The sequence below is a fragment of the Epinephelus lanceolatus genome, chromosome 17 (assembly GCF_041903045.1).
Source record: "Epinephelus lanceolatus isolate andai-2023 chromosome 17, ASM4190304v1, whole genome shotgun sequence".
Classification (NCBI taxonomy): domain Eukaryota; kingdom Metazoa; phylum Chordata; class Actinopteri; order Perciformes; family Serranidae; genus Epinephelus; species Epinephelus lanceolatus.
Window position 1 is genome coordinate 23,500,427 of NC_135750.1, and position 20,714 is coordinate 23,521,140.

General features: G+C 39.0%; 2 protein-coding genes across 2 annotated transcripts in view; one reads left to right on the forward strand and one right to left on the reverse strand.

Moving 5' to 3' along the window:
* Positions 1-178: 178 nt before the first annotated feature.
* Positions 179-20,626, reverse strand: elovl5 (ELOVL fatty acid elongase 5). The gene is made up of 8 exons (XM_033613644.2): positions 20,442-20,626; positions 15,631-15,695; positions 15,068-15,255; positions 8,537-8,614; positions 7,709-7,880; positions 7,018-7,142; positions 5,350-5,484; positions 179-3,795 (listed from the first exon to the last, which is right to left on the reverse strand). The coding sequence occupies exons 2-8, from the start codon at positions 15,686-15,688 to the stop codon at positions 3,667-3,669; spliced, it is 885 nt and encodes a 294-aa protein (XP_033469535.1). The 5' UTR covers positions 15,689-15,695; positions 20,442-20,626; the 3' UTR covers positions 179-3,666.
* eloal (elongin A, like) overlaps positions 11,526-20,714 on the forward strand; it is a 43,356-nt gene continuing 34,167 nt past the window's right edge. Inside the window, exon 1 of the mRNA XM_078176188.1 lies at positions 11,526-11,770. Coding sequence (XP_078032314.1) covers positions 11,763-11,770 — 8 coding nt within the window. The 5' untranslated portion in view covers positions 11,526-11,762. The remainder of the gene's footprint in view (positions 11,771-20,714) is intronic.

Below are 20,714 nucleotides of genomic sequence, written 5' to 3' on the forward strand. Positions count from 1 at the left end.
GAACAAGCAGCTAGCATGACTAGTAAAGGTTTACACAAACCAGTAAATAAGGAGAACTAAAATACAAACATAATTTTAAGGCTCAATGAACTCTTAAATCTGTCACTGTGTAGATATTGTTCATCTTCAAGCTACATTATAGCATTTACATCATTTTCAAGGAAGGAAAACAAGTAGGTTTACAATCTCAGTTTGTTTTTAATGAGTGAGTAAAGCATGAGTCACAACATGTTAACCCAGATTTACCCCCAATTTCAGAAAATATATATATTTATTTTAACAGTCTATAAAATGTATGTAATTACATACATGCTTCCTTGGCCTTTACCAATCTAATGCTAATCCAGCCCTTAAACAGGCCTATAAACCCTGTTACCTTCAGCGCTGTCACCTTGTACAAAGGAGGAACCGTAACAGGGATAGCATGGAGCTGGAAGAAACTAGACGTAATTCAATTTCTAAGTAGATATGGCTCATGCATGTTAAACAGGTTTTCTGTTTTTGGTAGACATCTGCAGATCCATCATGCAGACACAATGTGGCCATTGCATGTATTATTTAGAATTTAACAATCATTTCTGATGCAGTGAACATGAATCTAGGTCACCTATACATTTGAGCAACATGCTCATTCAGTGGTTAAGGCCATACAGTACCTCATTAAACTGATTCAGCATGGTAGAGCGGCGCAGCTGTGCTCAGCTGCAAGGGTATCAGATTTACAGAGTTCATAATTCAAACATCCTTGTACCTTTGTTTGCAATACCAGCATGTTCTGTGTAGGCCCTTGGCAATGGTTTAGGTTAAAGTACAATAACATAAACAAAAGGAGCACAAAGGAATAAATAGTTGAATTACTAACCCTCTTTCTCCACCAAAAAACAAACAATTCATGCTCATGTCATGACTTTTGTTTTCACTCTAAAATAAAAGAGGGGAAAGGGAAATATGCTTGTTTGCTTTCTTGCTTAAGAAAGAACTAAATGGGAGGACTGACACCACTCATACAGCCAGTTAGTTTAGCTTGGCTTTGCATAAAGACAGGAAACGAGGGGAAACAGCTTGCCTGGTTCTGTCCAAATGCTAATAAAATCTGAAGTTAGCTTTAGAGGTATGGTTAGCAGATTTTGTTGCCTTTGGACAGAGTCATGCTGGCTGTTTGTTTCCAGTTCTCATGCTTAATTAAGTTCACCCAGCCTGTTCTCATTCCCAACTCATCAAACACCACCATGTGATGACATGACGTTACATTATGTCAGTAACAACCGTACTGATTTTAAGCCAAACCATTATGTCTTTTTTCCCTGAACCTAACCACATGCTTTTGTTGCCTAAATTTAAGGAAGTAAATGTTGAACCGAGGTGTTAGCGGTACGGTGCAAGTTTATTTTGAAAAAGACTGCATGCGTGTAATGAGCAGAAACGCCTTCCCAGAATGTCCAAAACTGACGCAGGAGGATACCTAGCACGTCATATTTTGCTGTTTATGTCTACTGACAAAGTGACGGTACTTAATGAGGTGGGATTACATGGTTCACCAGCTGCTGGCTGAAGCTTAATTTCATGCAGACATGAAAGTGGTTGATCTTCTCATCTCATCTCATCAGCAAGAAAGCATACAAGCCCGTCTCCCACTATTCCTTTAATAGGATAAAAATCACTGTTGCATTAAGTATGTGTTAATTGTTAACTGTTCAGGACATTTGATATTTTCAAAAACAGAAACGTAAAGAGTCAGGCACAGGATTTGAACAGGAAGTTTGACACATATCAGTCTGAAATTGACCAACATGAATCTGGTGATAGCACACTGAGAAGATGAAAAATGCTACATTAGAAACAACTGGTCCAGAAGGCACCCTAATAATGCAAAGACTAAAAAACCCTATGTATTATTTGACAAAACAATTATATCACAAGGTAAATTTAGTAGCTGTTCTGGAGCTTTTGACCACATGACATGGGCTGCGTCCAAAAGTATACACTATTTATTACATATCCAATATGTTTACTATGTTTACACAGTAGTATTTTTTCAGATGCACAGAGCTGTAATTACCACGTCACTTCCTGAGAGCCTCCCCGACAGACGGAGATGTGTAACTATGGTAACACGTGCCAACATCAGCTCTACTGACACCTGCAATAACTGACAACAAGCTAACAAACATCATGAGCTTTTCTTCTTCTTCACTAAGTTAACATTTTGTGCCTAGCAAAGTGAAATCTTATACATATGCTGTCTGTCAACGTCTGTTAAGTGCGCGGTCGTCACTACAGCATTGCATTTTGGGATATTTATGCCAGTATGGTGTCCAGTTTTTGCATACTATAATATTAAGCTGGAAACAGTATGCAAGTCATGTAGGCTACTATTGGTTTCAAACTAAGGTTTTGGACATACTGAAAAATCTCACATACTGTTTTAACATACTAACTAGCATGTAAGTGTGGAATTTTGGATGCAGCCATGATCTTTTTCAGGAGATAAGGTTTATCCAGTTGTAGTCCACTGTAGATGTTTCCCTTTAGGGACTTTACACGACAACTTGGCAAAGCCTATGTTTTGAGGAAGATCATGTGACAGAGAAAAAGCTCTAGAGCATCTACTAAATGGACCCTGTTGTGAGATTATTTGCTGTTTTCAGGTCAATAATGATCTTTAATTCTCAACTACATAGTAAAGTTTATCTGAATATTACATGTTTAAATACTTAGCACTGAATCATACAGTATGATAGTATTCACCTGATATCTAAGTATTTACCAATAAGCAGCTACACTGCAGACCTAATGGTCATCGCCTTTTTTAATGCATTTAAATGAATTTAAGTTCTAATTGCATTTACTGGATTAAGCTACAGTAGATATTATAGCACAGTGTGAGAGGAGACAGATTTCTATAACATGGGGGATGTTAGGTAGAGTTTATATTGTGCTCATAAAACACCACTGCCCTCTGACATTGTGTCTTAAAACAGGTTTAAATATGAATCCTGGTACACTATGCTTTGGTTATGCTTTGGTTGGATGGCTAAATATTCCAAATTGGAAACCCTGCTCTGTAAATATACAGCAAAACATCAGCTGTCGCAACCTGTCAATAAAAAACGCATTACAGTACTTGGCAGATTTAAGGATTATGCAACAGCACAGGCAGGAGTGAGATAAAGCGAGACACAACATGCGCTAGTTACACATTAAGGACCATAAGTGCCACGGTACTTTAAGTGTCCCTTAGGTCACCGAAACAGAAATGTCATCGAGGGTGATGAAACCTTCAGCTGCCAACACACTCACTGCAGCTTTCATCTTTGGACCTTCTGTGTGTAAAGCATCACTGGATGAGTCAAAGTGTGTGTTTGTTTGCTGGTAGCAAGAAAGAGATTTTTTTTTACTTTGGAGTGAATTTCCTCTAGAGGGTTGGGGGAGGCAATATTATGCAACCATACTACAATACTCTCCTTATATACTAATATTCATTTAATAATTAAATACCATGAGTAGGAACGTGTGCAAAAACATGGAAAGTCTCTGGATATATGTGGCTATGGCTTATTTCATCTCATGTGAGCGCTAAACTATTCTAGATAAGAAGATACTTAAACCTCCTAGCAGCATTAGCTAACACGCTACAGTGAGAATTGGGTGGCGGTTTCTCAAATGTCAATCCACCCTCAGCTTCTTGTGTGCGGTGCGCTCCATTGACGGCGTCCCATTTGCATGTCCATTTGTAGATGCAGGAGAGCCGTTTTGGTGCTCCTTCTTTAGAGAGCCACTGTGCTTCTTGTAAGTCTTGAAAGAGAGGCAGAGATAACATGTTATTACACATCATGTTATTGCTGAAAATCAAATAAGGCTTCAAATTAAAAGTAATAACTAAAGTTTGTACTGTAAGGTAGTATGTTTGATGTAATGTCCTGATCAGCACAGAGCTTGGTCAGAGTTCTTTAAAAACACAAATTCAAGGGCCCCTTATCAAAAGCTTTTATTGATGTTACTGAAATAAAAAAAATACTTTGGCCAATATCATAAGATTTTTAAAATCATAATGGCCTTAAAACTCTTGTATTTGACAGGCTATAAACAACATAGTCTATTGGCACAACATTTGTAGCACTTGTTTAGCGACCAGGAAACTCACAGACCAGTTGTACGCATTAAATCGTTTCATGTGATGCTACTCAGCCATTCAGATCTGTGCATTCTGATAAGCTTTGTGACTTAAGTCAGTGAGTACACGCACATGGAAATAAGAGTCAGAGAAAAGTAATTTCACATGGCGTGCTCTAAAAAGTGGATAGTAGACGGAGAAAACAGAGGTTTGATTTAAGAATGGACAAAGTTTCACATTCATTTCATGCCCACGTTAAAAATTAACCAATTGACTATCAAACATATTACAAACACCAATGTTACTCAGTTCCCTGCTAACAGCAACAGAACTGGCTCACCGAGCACAGCATTGTGTTTTATCCATGTAAAACTAAAATGTACAGTTTTATTTATAATACAATGAATAAAAATGGCTAGCTAAACTAGCTCCAAGCCTGTCCATTTCTGACTGATGATATATATCTTTAAAAATGGGTCACAAATATAAAGTTTAATTTTTAAAAAAAGTCTTAGTAATTTTCTTAAAGCAGCTGGGCACTGTAGCTTTCAGCAAATGTTACTCGAACAGGAGTGAATAATGCATTTGTTGGGGACTACTTTCAGCTGTGGATTAATACACATCTGGTGCTCTAGTGCAGTGATTCTGGGGTCCAGGGACGCCCAGGAGTCTGTGACACTCTGCCAGGGGGTCCATGAAGACCATGTTTTAAGATTCATCAGATAAACATGATATAAGACACATTTAGCTTCATAGTTCAATGCATAATATTCTTATTTTAAATCTAAAATAGCTCATAGATTACATTCTTATCCAACAAATCCATCAAATATTTCTTTCTGTTGTCAATGTCAACTTATTTTAAAGGACATTAGGGGGTCCCTGGTATATTTTCGATCTTGTCAGGGGTCCTCGGCTGAGAAAAGATTGAGAACCTCTGGTCTGCTGAGTATTTACAGCAGCAGGAAGGTGTATTTGAGATCTACTCAAAATAAACTACAGTGCCAGTGTTCATCGGAATAAAGGAACATTTTTGGATTTAAATATTTTTGTACAACAATGGAATAAGGTACCAAAGCTTTAGATACACAGACACTACTCCTACTACTTGTTAGTGGGATCAATTTATTGTTAGTTTTGGTCTTTTCATAGTATTTGCTGACAATAACAAAACACCACCAGACCTATCAATAGTACAAATTTATTGACCAATTAAAATGTTAAAATCAACTGACCTGAACGTAGAAGTTTGAGAAGAGGAAGATGAGTGTGACCATGTAACTTATTTGGAAGTACAGCCATCCCTTGGGGAAGCCGCATGGCCATATGACCGCGCACATCGTCTGCGACATGGTTAAAAAGAACTGGATCTGTGGATGAAACATGACACGCACATGCAGACACACACAGGAGTGAGAAGGTGACACAGAGAGCCTATAGAAACTCCATATTGATCCAGAGCCTAAAATATCTTTTAATGGACGGTGAAAATGTCAGCACTGTTTTAATGCTAAACAGGGTGCTGCAGAAAATAGTCCAAGAACACTTCGGGTATCTAAACAGCAACATCAGCTCAACAGTGTGAAGTGAATATGACAGTTATCACATACAAACCAGAGGATAGAGACTGAAAATAAATTTTAATTCACCTTTTTCTTAATGGTTAAATACAGTAAGAAACAGTGGTGAAATTACTTAACTCAAGTACTGTACTTAAGTATAGTTTTTCAAAGGCAAATATTGTACTTTTACTCAACTACATTTATTTCCCAGCTGTAGTTACTAGTTGCTTTCAATGTTTATTTTTTTGGCAAAAGACATTATCTGTATTTTAAAATCCATTGTTAGTGCACAAATCTCCTTTTTGTAAAGTCACCCTAGTCTGCTAGTTGATTAAGTGAAAAGATCTGACCGTATGTTAAGAATATTTAAACCTATTTTCAATTCAGTTTCAGGTATTTTCTAAAACAGTTTCATTTTTCATAAACCTTATGCAGAAACCTCCTTCAATCTTTCTCGTTTCAGCGCTACAGACTCTCCTTTTAAGAGCATTTTTTGGAAACAAACTGATTGAAAACTGGTTTAATTCAGTATTTTTCCTGCACTGACTGACTTCTTTTCTTTTTTCACTTCTTTTAAGTTAATAAGATTTGTGTGACATATATATCTAGAATATTCTTCATATTATTGGGGGTTTTTCAGATTAACTGTGCAACAGTATATTGGATAGTTTTTGCTCCACCTCAACCATCTACAACTGTAAAAAATTAACAATAATCCTACAATATAACATTCTTGAGCGGGTACGATAACAGATTTCATTACATGATTATCGTGGCCATCTTCAGCTTTGTTCACTGTGGGTTTTGTCGTCCTTGGCAAATGAATTACAAACAAAATACAAGTGTAGGGAGGCAGAGTGAGAGTCTGTAACCATAACTGTACAGAATCGAACAAAAAGCGCAATTACACTTAATGGATAGTGACAAGGCAACCAGATGGTGTTGGGGGAGGGAGACAAAGTGAGAATGGAAAGAAATTCTTTCAGAGGCGCTGGATTATTTTCACAATATTATCATATGTTCATTTCTAAAACTATATCAGTTTTTCATTTTTGAATATTACAATTACTATCAATACCAGTATATATCAGAATCGGAATCCAAATTCAGCTGCTGGGCTTTAAACCAGACCCAAGAGACATGATCACATGACTCCAGTTTTAGCCTCTTTCCACTGACTCTCAGTATCTTTTACAATGGATTTTTAAGACTGATTACATTTTGCAGACATTTTGCAGGCAATACTTTTATTATTTATTATCTATTATTGGTACTTTGACCTAAGTAGAAGATCTGAACACTTGTTCCACCACCAGAGAGGAAACTACAGGACAAACTCACCAGCTGAAACTGTGTGATGTACTTCTTCCACCAAAGGTACGGCCGGATGGCTGGGATGGCTGACAGGCCGTAGTAAGAATACATAACGACGTGGACGAAGCTGTTTAGGGAGGCGCCAAAGTATGCTGAAGAAACACAGATGGGAGACACGAGAGGTTATTCATCTACCTTGAGCAATAACTGACAGGCATTGAGGAGTGCAATGACCTTATAGGGAATTACTTTTCATTAGCCTGCTCTGTTTGGAGCCGTTACTGCAAAGTTTATGTAAAATCAATAGAATCCATTAACAGTATAGTAATACAGAAATAATATAGTGAGCCTCTGATGATAGATGAAATGTGTTTATGGATCAGAAATGTCTCATTAAATCTAAATCAATAGTAGAAGACACATTAACAGGGAGATTTCCAGTGTAAGAAACAGACGACTCACAGGCTGCCGTGCTGTTTTCTGCACAGCTTAAATAGAAAAGCAACAAAAAGTATGTTCCACAGAGCGGCAGCATTCAGGTCAGTAAGTGTCACTTAGTGTCCTTTAAGGCTTTGTGGGGGAAACTGGCTGTTTTCAGGGCTAATGGGTTTAACATTAGAGCACTTGAATTATTTAGCTGGCTTTGGGGCCAAATGGTAAATGTGGTTACTGGAGTGATCTGAGTCACTGGAGGGCGAAGTTGTGTTAAAACACTCACAGTGGCCGCAGGGTACCCAGTTCATAACGAACCACCAGATATTCAGCATGCTAGCGTGGTGGTAGATGTGAAGAAACGTGATCTGGTGGTTATTCTTTCGTAGTATGAAGAAGAAGGTGTCCATGAACTCGATGAGCTTGGAGAAGTAGTACCACCACAGGACATTTATGATCTGAGAGGAGAGGCAGCCAAAAAAAAAAAAAAAAAAAAAAAAAAAAGGTTAAAGATAAACAACAAAGAAAAGACAGAGACTGCAAATCAGAAAAAAATACAGTGCAAAAGTTCCTTGAAATTCCAGCACATTCTGTTTATCATACAAGGTGATAAGCGCACATCTGTCCCGAAGGCCCTTGAAAGTTTGGGATGAATCATAAAGCAATTTAACTATCAGTAGCAATGACACAGTAATAAAATGTTTTATTTAATCACAGTAGAACTGCAACGCCACGCACATTTCACCGGGAACCTTGTTTTCACCTCGACCGCAGAGCTCAGTGGGGCAACTGAAGAGAGTCATCATGATGACACGAGTCAGATTAAATTGACTCCCTGTCTCTGCAGCTTATCCGCTGGGATTTAAAGGTACTCACCAATAGAAATCAGAGCAAAGAAAAAACACACATTGTGCCTACTGTTATATCTATTATAGCTGTACTACAGTAGTTGGTGTTTGTACCCTCAGGCCTTACATATGGTTTACAATATAAATAAACAGCAGGAAATAATTTACTTTGTAATAGCCTTAAATTACATCAAAACTGTGGCCAAATGAAAATGAAATCCCCAGTAATGAACATAAAAAGGCTGCACAGTGTAAATCAGACTCACCTTATTATCCACTTCCTGTGCACTGTGAGTGTCCTGGCAGTAGAAGTTGTAGCCACCGTGCCACACGGCGGTAACAAGCTGAGAGAAAAAATACATACTTGATTAACTCCCTGAATATGTAGCACACACAGGCCCTGCAGTGCACATGTAAAAACTAACTTTTGAAATGTGACTTTCCCTTCCCTACATGTGATACATACAAACAAATGCAAAGACATATTGCAAGTCAGATACCACATTTGGTCCCATATCTGTTTCAGGTTGTGGTGACCGACCCAGATAAATTAGCTTCCAATACACTCTGTGATAACATCATGCTATAAAATGACCTGGGGACCATTAAACATCGTATCATGCAGTATGTTTCAGTAACACAACAACACTTGGAATTAATTACAGCTTAAAGGAATACTTCACTCACAGAATGACCATTTGAATATCAAACACTCACCCCTGTTACACTGAATTTGTGAGGAAAACTTTGACTTTCTTGCAAGCCTCCATGGTGAACGAAGAATCCAAAAACTGAAAATTCTTGATGAGTAAAAGGGGCTGCGTTTATTAACAGCAAAACTAGATCAAAAAATCCTTTTACAAACTCTCTCACACAACTCTTACATTCCATCAAGCAAAGTTTAAAAGCACATGCTGGCCCAGGTGTGGGACTATTTATGTGGGAGTGTTTTAAATATAAGGTTTTCGTAAAAATGCACGTGTTTGGGAGGCACTGGGCATTCGAATGGATGCATGAGACTTGGATTACACTGCATGAGTTGTGTAAGGGTTCGTAAAAGGATGTTTTTAAAATAAACGTGGACCCCCTTTACACCAGTATATCAAGACTTTTCTCCTTTTTTGGATTCTTCGTTCACCATGCAAGAAAAACGTGCATTTTCTTTATAAATTCAACACAACACAGGGTGAGTAACTGATAGCTAAATAATCATTTTGTGAGTGAGGTAAAAACATGTTGAGCTAACCCTGTAACAAAGATATAGTGCATTATATGATAATTAATGGTCCTCATGTCATTTTTATGTTATCACAGAGCATATTGGAAGCTAATTAATCTAGTTATTCAAACATTTTACAGACAGGTGGACTAAGAAAAGTGCAAATACAGGAATTTCTATTTGAAATACTAGTCTAACTTTGCATAACTGTGCAGTGACTACAAATGTTCCCTACACTTTTCTATATTAAAGTGGCACTTCAATGATTTATCCATAATGCTTTGGAAATTGAGAGACAGATTTAAAAAAAAAAATCAGGACAGCACTCCAATTTGAATTTCTAATATTGCCACACAGATGTTTTAGGCAAGACACCTCTCTTCAGCAGAGAGGCAGATTTTAAAATGATTGCTAAAATTGATCCCACACTCTCAATAAGGCAACTCAATTACGTATTCCATTTATTTGTTGGGAAACATGTACCTTAGTTAGCCTGAAGCTAATTTTTATCTGCAGTCTGTTCACAATTACAACATGCAGCAAAGTAGACAGACATTACATCACACACCATGCCAGTGAGACATGTATTTAGGACAAGCAATTATATTAATTAAAAGCATGGATATTAACATCCGTAGTTAGACTGTCCCTGCTTGAACTCCAGATTGTAACACAGACTGTAAGCTGAGAAGTACTTCCTGTGACAAGTAAACTAATTTGTGTGTGTAAAATCAGTGTTATGCCCCTTTAAATAATAATTATTCAAATGTAAGTAGATGGCTTGGCTTAATGCTGATTCATCAGATCAATACAGATGCACTGTCTTTGTCTGCTGCTGTAAAAGGCTTCACTAACTAACCTCAGAGCCAAGAAACTGCCACCAGTTAAAAACCAGCTACAGAATGAAGTATTATTATCATGAGCACACAGACATTCGCCGCCCTCTAGGTTGATATATTGCCCTGATCCTTTCTTCAAGCCTATAGCAGCATTAGTCAGCCTATAAATAAACAAAATTAATCACAATCACATTTAATCACAATCATTATGGGACGAACCCTGCACCCTGGAAAGTTGACAGGAACAAAACTGCCCTGTACTTTGATTCACATCAGGTGGCATTGATTTTGGACTGCCAAAAGTTCACCCCATGGCCAGGGCATTGTCAGAGTACAGGGTTTAATGAATCACACAGCCACCAGTCTGCTGGGGCCTTACGCAATGCAGACAGAGAGACAAGAAGCTTGTTCTGCCAGCTGGATGGGGAGGAGAGTACATACACTTTAGACTTACACGTACACAAAACCGCTTAGTCTGGTTCTGAGCTCCTCGTGTTCACAGGTACACAAAGTGACAGACATGTTCACTGTGATAAGTAAAGTCTGGCTACTATTGCAACAACCTAAACTTGCATATTCAGCTCAGACAGTGACGCCTTGCAGAATAATCCACGTTTGTTTACATCAGTGAATCTATCAATTTCAGATATTTTGTCAGCTGTTTATCAAAAGCAGTTTTCCAGAAAACAATAGGGGGCTGTGCTGATGTCTGCCAAGGCGTATGAGGGATTTGATGGCTGAAACAATGAGCCTGTCAGCGTCCAGCTGTGTCCCTCTCACTCCCTGATAGCATTGTCTGTAATGGAAGCTTTCAGTGAGAGATGCCAACAGGCCCGAGTCTGATCAGAGTCAAGTGTTGAAGAAACAGTTCAACATTTTGGCTGAAAGTTACGTGAGGTATGAGAATGGTATCTTCTCACATATATAAATCTACAGCTATGTTAGCTTGGCAAGAAAACAGGTTGTATAGTTGTATAACAAGATATAAAGCTCAGCGTAAGTTCAATCAGGTAGACTTTCTTCATGCTTTCTCCATTCACAATTTTCTCTCTATCCCACTCCCACCACTTCCACCAATCAGCTGACTATGGGTGTTTCCTCTCCTGGTTAGCCAATCAAACTTTGCCACGATCTCCTTCAGCCATTCATATCACTGCTGCCAAACTTTGAATCTGTTCCCTTCTCTGCAACTGACAGCTCTCATTTTAGGTGGAATCATTGCACCCTCCTCCACCCCATTCACCTCCAGTCACCTTATCCAGAGCCCAGGACAAACTCATCAAAGCCCAGTCCTCTTAACATCCAGATCCTCAGCTCCCTCCTCATCTCATCTCATCTCATCACCACCATTACCACCACCAGCATCTAGACTCCATAGAGGCGGGGGATCCTAATCTACTACGTCTTTACCACCCTCCTGGAATAGATGACATCATGATGGGGTAAATAAATATTCTTTTCTCTCAGAACAAGACTCTCCTGATTGAACGATTGTTAAAGAAGTATTTCATCGCAGGAAAGATGGTCTCTTTATAAAACGAAAAAAATGCAGCAGAAGTACCCAAATACTTTTAAAATTGGCGCTACATGACCACAGAAAACAGAGTAAAATGGCTGTGGCATTTGCTTTAGCTCAGGAGGTAGAAAACCTACAACTACCCGAATGCATTGCGCCACACCAGACCAATAAACAGTTCCATTGGTGGGTGCGGACTAGGAGCTTGTCTAGTATGACAGAGGAAACAATATGGCAGCCGGCTGGTAACAAACAATCTGGAATTACAGTGAAAGGGTAAGCTAAAGTATGTTTCTGAAAACATTTTATGTGAGAAATAGGTAACGCATTAACAGAATCTTGGTTTACATTTGATCATATGGCCTAGTTCACTGATTAAAGTTTGAGTCCACTTCTATACTCTTTGTGTCCATGGTGGCAGACATACAAAAATGCATTGGTACAATCTGTAGCAGCAGCCCCAGAGACAGCAAAAATCCACTGGATGTTTCACATCATCCAATGGAGATGAGAGAGGAGCAGGGAAATCTGGCCACTGGTAAAATGAAGTTCACCATAGTTCATTTACACATACTATCTACCTTGTTGGTACAACGTACTTTCAGTCTGGATTTCGAGCACATCACAGCACTGAGACTGCACTTGTAAAAGTTTTAAATGATATTCATCTGAGCAGTGATGCATCAAAGATTTTGGTTCTGGTATTACTGGACCTCAGTGCTGCATTCGACACAGTTGACCATAACATACTGCTCGACAGACTAGAAAAGTTTGTGGGACTTTCTGGCACTGTGCTAAATTGGTTTAAATTTTATTTACAAGACAGGGATTTCTTTGTGTCACTTAGCATTTATGAATCTGTGCGAACAAAGATTACATGTGGAGTTCCTCAAGGGTCCATTCTTGGGCCTCTTCTGTTCAACATCTATATGCTCCCTCTTGCTCAGATTATGGAATATCATAACATCTCCTACCATACTTATGCAGATGACACACAACTTTACATAACAGTGTCACCAGATGACTACAGTCCCCTGTATCTACTAAATAAGTGCATTGATGAAATCAATACGTGGATGTGCCAGAATTTTCTACAACTAAACACAGAAAAAACTGAGATAGTTGTTTTTGGCCCCAAAGAACAAAGATCAATAGTCAGTGCTCACCTTGACGCCATGACACTAAAACCTACAAATCAAGCCAGAAATCTTGTGTAGTTCTGGACTCAGACCTAAATTTCAATAGTCACATTAAGACAATTACTAAATCAGCCTACTACCACCTTAAAAACATAGCAAGAATAAAAGAATTTCTGTCTAAACAAGATACAGAAAAACTTGTTCATGCTTTCATTTTCAGCAGGCTGAATTATTGTAACGGTGTCTTTACAGGCCTGAGTAAAAAATCAATCAGACAACTGCAGCTCATCCAGAACGCTGCTGCCAGAGTCCTCACCAACACCAAGAGAGTGGAGCACATCACACCAGTGCTTAAATCACTGCACTGGCTTCCTGTGTGTCAAAGGATAGACTTTAAAATCTTGTTACTTGTCTATAAAGCAATAAATGGTCTCAGGCCTAAATACATCTCTGATATACTTGTACGTTATGAAGCATCCAGACCCCTCAGATCATCTGGAACAGGTTTACTCAGTGTTCCCAGGATCAAAATCAAACAAGGTGAAGCAGCCTTTAGTTTCTATGCTCCCCGCCTGTGGAACAAACTTCCAGAATATCTGAGGTCGGCTGAAACTGTCAACTCATTTAAATCAGGGCTTAAAACATAACTATTTACTGCAGCTTACCAGTGAACTAGATATGTAATTTATTGTTGGGATAATCTGTAGCTATTGTTTTTATATTTGTCTGCTGTTGCTTTTGCTTTATGTTTGCTTTTTAAATGCATTTTCTGCACTGTTTTTCTTGCTTTTAGCTTTTGTTTTTAATGATCTATTGTTCCTTTAATGTTTTATCTTAATGTATTTTTCTTGTAAAGCACATTGAATTGCCTTGTGTATGAATGGTGCTATATAAATAAAATTGCCTTGCCTTGCCTTACAAATCTAGTTTAAAAGCAGCAAAGTGTCCCTTTATTTAAGGCCCTTTCCTACTGGACAAAAATCCCTTTAACACCCACTAAGATCTGTCATTTGTATTTTTAGGGGAAAGGTTACAATTGGCTGTGTGGTAGTCACAGATATTTATCGGCTCTGATGTGGACATGTTATTTTTAGCCCTTTGCCTGCATGATGCAATGACGGGTTGCCACAAACTACCATTCGTATCCATTCAAGCAGTGCTCAAGCATGGTTCAAAATTTAGTTGGCCCCGAGATTGAGAAAGAAAGTGAAATAAGTAACAGATATAAAAAACAAAATAACCACCGTAACATTTTCACTGGCCTCCGTGCCGCTTTCTAATGTTTACTAACCTTGTTTTCCAGCTGGCTGCGACATCAAACGTCACACACCAGAAATAAAAAGGGTGTTCGTGAGCTTTAGGGGTGCTGGTAGAAATATTTTGTTACCTTTGGACAGAGCTAAGCTAGCTGTTTGCCCCAGCCTCCAGTCTTAATGCTATACTAAGCTAATCAGCTAATGGCTATAGCTTTAAATTTAATGTACACACATGAGAGTGGTATCAATCTTGTCCTCTAACTCTGGCAAGAAAGTAAATAAGTGTAATTTCCAAAATGCATGCTGCCCTCTGTGCGATGATACAGTTCGTAGGTGGAGTTCAGTGGAAAGAAAATAGTTCCTACATGAAACTGCTCACAACAAGGTTTGTGGATTTTCTTGAGTAACCAAGACATGGTTTCTGGAAAGAGACATTGCTGTTGAGTTTTTCAAATGTATTTTTTTGGCGCTTTTTTTTTGAGCACCACAAATTGAGTGCCATCTAATAGTGCCATTATATTCGATAGAAGGCAGACATCTCTATGGCTGTTATCTCCAACACTTGGCAGCTCAAACTAAAATAATCTAGATTAATAAACAGCACTACAGGTAAGAGGAAGACTATACTTTTTTTTAATTTGGAGACAAACTGTCCCTTTAAAGTATTCCTTTAATTGGTCATAGTTGGACACTAGAGTTTTTTAGTGAGGATGTGGCTCAGGTTCAGGTCTGTTTCCTTTTTTTTGCCCTTTATAATCTGCATGTGTGACATTGCAGTGATTGCATTAGCCTATTTCAACACGTCTCAGTGTGGAGCAGCCTGTTTACCTCATAGAACATGTAGAAGGACAAGAGTGTGAGGCCCAGATTGTAAAGCACCAGGAGGCCTCTGCAGGAGTACGGCTGTCTGTGTTTCATGTACTTGGGCCCCATCCACACGATTAGAAGGTACATGACTGTGAGTGCAAAGGTTGGTGGGTAGTTGTCGAGCAGCAGCCATCCCCGCACCCTCTGATCTGAAATATGGAGATAAAGAGTTCGGTTTTCACCTCCGATAAGGTGGCCTCACTGGTAACAGCACATGAACTTGAGAAGTGAAAAGCAGCGGTAGTGCACGCTGAGGAATGTTTGCTTAACACCTAGAAAGGTTAGTAGCAAGAAGGTGAAAAACCCCAGCTGGCTTCTTATGCAAGTTCAGGCAATGTGTACAGCATGTAATGAACGACTTGGGTCAAAGGCTTTAGGTAATGGTTACTTCAACTGCTACCTTCTGTTATTCTGTTAACTGTAATACTCTGCAGAGCTTTTACAGCATGTGCAACATGTTGGTAGACACACACATCAGAGACGACAACAGATTTTACATCAGCAACTAAGACAACTTGACTTACCCCTGGGGCCCATCCATGACTCTAAGTATGTGTTTAGTTTATGATTGAAGGTCTCCATTTGTCACCTGGAAACAGAAAGAACAATAATTTCAAGCAGCATGACTACTGTTTTTTTTTCCTCTGGCCATTTCAAGGTGGGAAACTACAAAAAAATTAACCTTACACACGACTGACATATTGTGCACCTTTTCAAGATGATATGGTGAAAATATTAGCAAACACTTGCCTATTTATACATCCAGCAGCAACTCTGTCTCCTATAAATGACATTTGTATGTTACTAACCTGCTTTCTTAATTATGTTGTTGTGGCAATGTAGCCACTGCCTGAATTATGTTGTTAGACACATTTTTTGTCAGGTAATGAAACGCTGCATTCATCTTTTGCATAAACTTAGTAAAGAGGTGTTTGGGGGGCATTGTGGGTGTACAAAGTGCACGACCTTGACACTAGAACTTTGGGTTCAGATGCTGACTCATGTCTTAGGTTTAGGCAACAAATGCACTTTGGTTAAGGTTAGGGAAAGATCGTGATTGCTTATTACGGCTGAACACAACTGAAATATGTTTCCAGTGAACATTTTGCTGTAATGTTCAGCATCAACATTTTTGCAGCTTGACAGATGGTTCCTCATTATGTTAATAGAAAACATAAATCCCTCAGCTTTACATTTCCCACAAAGCACACCTACTGTTTCAAATTAGTTGTACGTGAATGTAATTTCTGGAGACAGGGCTGCTGGCGAACACAGAACAACATTATTAAGTCGAATACTTATTCTTCTTTTAGCCCAGTTTTGTTCTCCACCAACTCTTGATGGGAATATCGGACTCTTTATCTGCTAACTGCACTATTTACCAGCTTTGTCCATCATGTGGAGCTGAGCAGGTAGCGTACAGTGAGTTTTTCAAAGCTCTTTTTTTGGGTTGGGTTTGGGTCTTCTGTAAATTCTGATTAACTCTATGCAGTATTAAAAAATACATACATAAATAAAACTTGTCCATTTTGATACATATCCATCATGTTTAGGGCTGGACAATATGGAAAAAAATGAAATATTTTTGACAATATACCTCAATATTGATAATATCATCAGTAATGGGAATATAATGACTAAGTAGGTAAAGTCAGATAATAAAACAGCTAGAACAGTCTGGTCAGTTCAGAAAATTACATCACCTTGCTGTAATGCAGCCTTTAAAATCAGGACAAGACCACATGTACGATTTTACAATATCCAAAGTCTAAGACAACACAGTCACAATTTAGATATAATATGGATATACCGGCGGGCCCTATTGTGTCTGTTGTAAATGTCTGTTTGTGCTCCAGCCTCTCCACTCACACTCTCTAATACATCTCACACCCCAATAACTGATCTTCCACACCGCTGTGGTTTCAAAGAACAGATCAAATGTGTCTGTAAAACAAGCAGCCAGCAGGCAGGTGCGTCCGGACGATAACCAGATGTTTGTGTAGTGATTCTCTGGCTTTTAAATTGTTGAAGGTCATGAAATGTGTAGATTTATTACCACTAATGTACTCCAGGTTTTTAATAATTGCATAACCTTGTCTAGCACAGGCAGCGCTGCTACAATTTACTTTAACAAAACACACCTCTAAATCTTTGTGCATGCTCTCTTGCCTTAGCTGTCAAGTTATGTTGGTGCATTACTGCTTGCTTGATCGGTCTGTCCTTGGTTATGGATTCAAACAGCTGCCTGTGGATCTGTCAGGGACAGTTGAAAATTGCAGTTTATCTCTGTAAGAGTTAAGCACTTTTTCCATAAACAGTATATGTGATTTACCATGTAATATCAGACTCCACTGCTCTGCTTGTGACAGTCAGATCAACCCTGTGATATAAAGCAGACAGCTGTATGAATGTCTGGATATTCACAGCTGGGTCATTTTTCTTATACAAAGAAGTTTTATTAGCGAGTCTGTTCTCAAGTCCACCCCCTTCTAATGTATCGTCAAACTGCAGGAAACATGTAAGTTACACAGTCGAGTTCCTACCCCTCCTTTATCTCATACTTTGTACTAGTATTGATGTAGCTTTTGCACACAACACCTTACAGCTCTGGAACAACCACCCTTTACAGAAAAATCTCATATAAAATTGTGACATCATTCACATTGCTGAGCAAATGCAAACCCCTGCAGCTGATTTTCACACTGTAAACCTGTTAACTCAGGCACACACTCTTTATTCAGTATCACCCTAGATGTATTTGCACAATCCTGCCTTTATACTGTTTGCTGTATCACTTCAGGCTTTGCACAAAACGCGTCCTCGCAGCCGCAGAATTTCTTTATTTCCACTGACGTGTGTCCGAGCTATACATTTAATCCAGTCCAGTTACGTCACAGACTGCTGCACCACTGGTTTTCACACCTGCGTCTACTGCTGGTAGACTATATATACTGTATGTCTTCCTTCCATAATGCCTCCTTCATGTCATCACCCTTTATCCTCATACAAAGACCGCCGAACAAAACCTATTATAATATGATAAACAAATCTAATTTACCCTGCAGATGATTACAATAGCTTGGCTCCAGTCAGATTTGTGTACATCTGAGGTGAAGGTAAAGCAGCTTTACGGGCTAACAGAACACCCTTGGACTTAACAGACAGAAACGTGAGTCCATCTATCAAATTTAGCTAAAGCATCTCAATTCAATCTGCTCACAGTGCTTATATGAAGTCATATGATATTGAAATATGACTAAGAGAACTGAGGGGACACCCCTGTGACTTTGTTTACATGCATCCAATGCATTTATTTTAATTCCTATAGAGGCGTATTCACTTAAAGCCTGTGAATGGCCATATTCATGTGAGTTGCAACATGCCACACAGGAAACATACGTAAACATGTACAGCGTAATGAGAGTATTTTCAAGAAAACGCCCTTGTAAACAACATGTATACCATCTTACCAAGGAATTTATGCACAGGGAGCCTATGTAAAGTCAAAACTTCCGCTCTGCATGCAACAAACAAGCACATTACTGATAGCTGCATTTGTCTATAATCACTTGTCTACAGGAATCAAATATGGCTTATTCTGGTCAACCTCAGCGCACTAATATCCAGGCTCTGATTATCAGAGATGCATTAGGCCACACCAAAACATGATAATCTGCAGGGCCTTAATCAGAGCATGATGAGCCACAACAGGAAAGCATGTTAGCAGCCAGCCAGTGAGTCTTTGCTAGCTAAGTGTTGGAAGTGATGCAAAATATATCTAAACAATCAAAGGAGGAGCTTGAGAAACACTAATGCATCATCTGGACTTTGGTCGGAACAAGCGGTTTCATCACTGCAGCTGATAATGATTTATTCAATCAGTCTAATATACTGTAAGAGTTGGGGTTGGGCGATATGACTGTATAAACAACAATATAAAAATGTCATCATAGAAGGTAGCAAAGTCAAGGCGGCTCTCCCTTTAAACTATCTGACTGTACTGTGGCTGATACTGCAAATAAATTAGCAGTCATATTGGATTATTACATGATGATGATGTACCTGTAATTGAGGCGAACTGAGGATGAGTTTATCCAGAATTACAAAGAGAAATAAATAAATAATATCATATTGAACTACCCAGAATAATCAGGCCGTAATTGAATGTTAAAATGAAAAGGTGTACTGAAAAAGTAAGCTTGATGTTGACATTACAATTGGATATTGTGAAATGGCAATTTGAGTTTTAACGCCTGAAATAGAAAATAGAAAAGCTGAAATCGAAATGCTAACATTCAAAGTTTTGATCTCAGATTTGTAACGTAAAATAAAAGATGGAAAGAAAAACCTATATAAGAAAACTGGAGAGAAAATGTACTACTAAGATGTATAACTTTCTCTTTTTTAGCCCCATATCCTTCTCTTCCTTTGGCATTTAGACAGATAGATAGATAGATAGATAGATAGATAGATAGATAGTCTAAATCTAGTGTATACTGCATGTTGCATTGCTGTGGCCAGGTACCTTACTTTAATTGCCTAAATGTGTATGCATGTAATACACAGCTCAACAGAGATCAATAATAAGACATTGGCAAGGATAAATTACACTACAATGTATGGTATTTATATTTGAATGGCTCTCCAGAAACAACAGTTTGTGCATATAATCATCCAGACATGCAAAACTACAAATCACAGCCACTCCTGAAAGGCAACATGGAAAAGTTTTGACGGGGAGGAACACCAGGAAGTTTGACAACTATCTGTCACAGCTGCAGAAGTAGCCAACATATATGCTGCAGTGTTGGTCGGTCTGTGTCTGTAAAGTAGGTATTTTAGCCTCATGCAGCACTGTGAATGCATGGCAAATTAACTATGGCACTACACCCGCGTCCTGCCGCTTGTTTGCACCACATTATTAGCACTATATAGGCCGACTAGTAATTTTCCATCGAGGTCACACGTGTAATGTAAACGGCACTTTACGCACCGACTGTACTCCACGGTATAAAACAGCAGCCCGGTGTCCACTTCAGCTGGGAGCGCTGAGCTGATGACGGCGGTTATCTCATTACATCATCCTCTAATTTCATAACTCAAACTTCCACAGAGGAATTAATTAAAAAACAAACCGTATCGCATCCTGTCGATCGCATCCAGGCTACAGTAACAGTAGAGGTCACCGCTTCAGCATCACCCAAACTCATCGCGTAAATTCAGACGCCATGCGCGCTGCAACCATTTCCCTTTTTTAAAAAAATATAATAATACAGAAAGCCTCACCATGAGCGAAATGTGGAGTGCAGATGAAGAGATGCAGCTGTGTGCCTACCTTGAGAGGCGGGGGAGAGAAAGCGACTGTGTAACCTTGGCTGGCTGGCCGGCCGGTGTGAGCACAATGTGCAGCCTTGTCGCTCAGTGGAAAATAGTGGGAGGAACACGCAGACTGGCCCATTGCCCTGCAGGCTGCAGGAGGGTTACAGCCAGGAGGTGACCCGGTGTGTTGCAACCACACAGAGTCAAAAAGATGACATCAGGGCTATCTCTAGGTTGCACTTCTGTACTTTACTAGGCTTCCTGTGAATTGTTAACTTGACGACACATG

Bases quoted from the DNA above. Each gene is read 5' to 3' on its own strand.
- elovl5 (XM_033613644.2), bottom strand. From the start codon at position 15,688: ATGGAGACCTTCAATCATAAACTAAACACATACTTAGAGTCATGGATG. The intron at 15,256-15,630 runs GTAAGTCAAGTT...TCCATATTTCAG, and splicing joins GTCATGGATGGGCCCCAGGG to ATCAGAGGGTGCGGGGATGG. The intron at 7,881-8,536 runs GTGAGTCTGATT...CTCTCCTCTCAG, and splicing joins CACAGGAAGTGGATAATAAG to ATCATAAATGTCCTGTGGTG.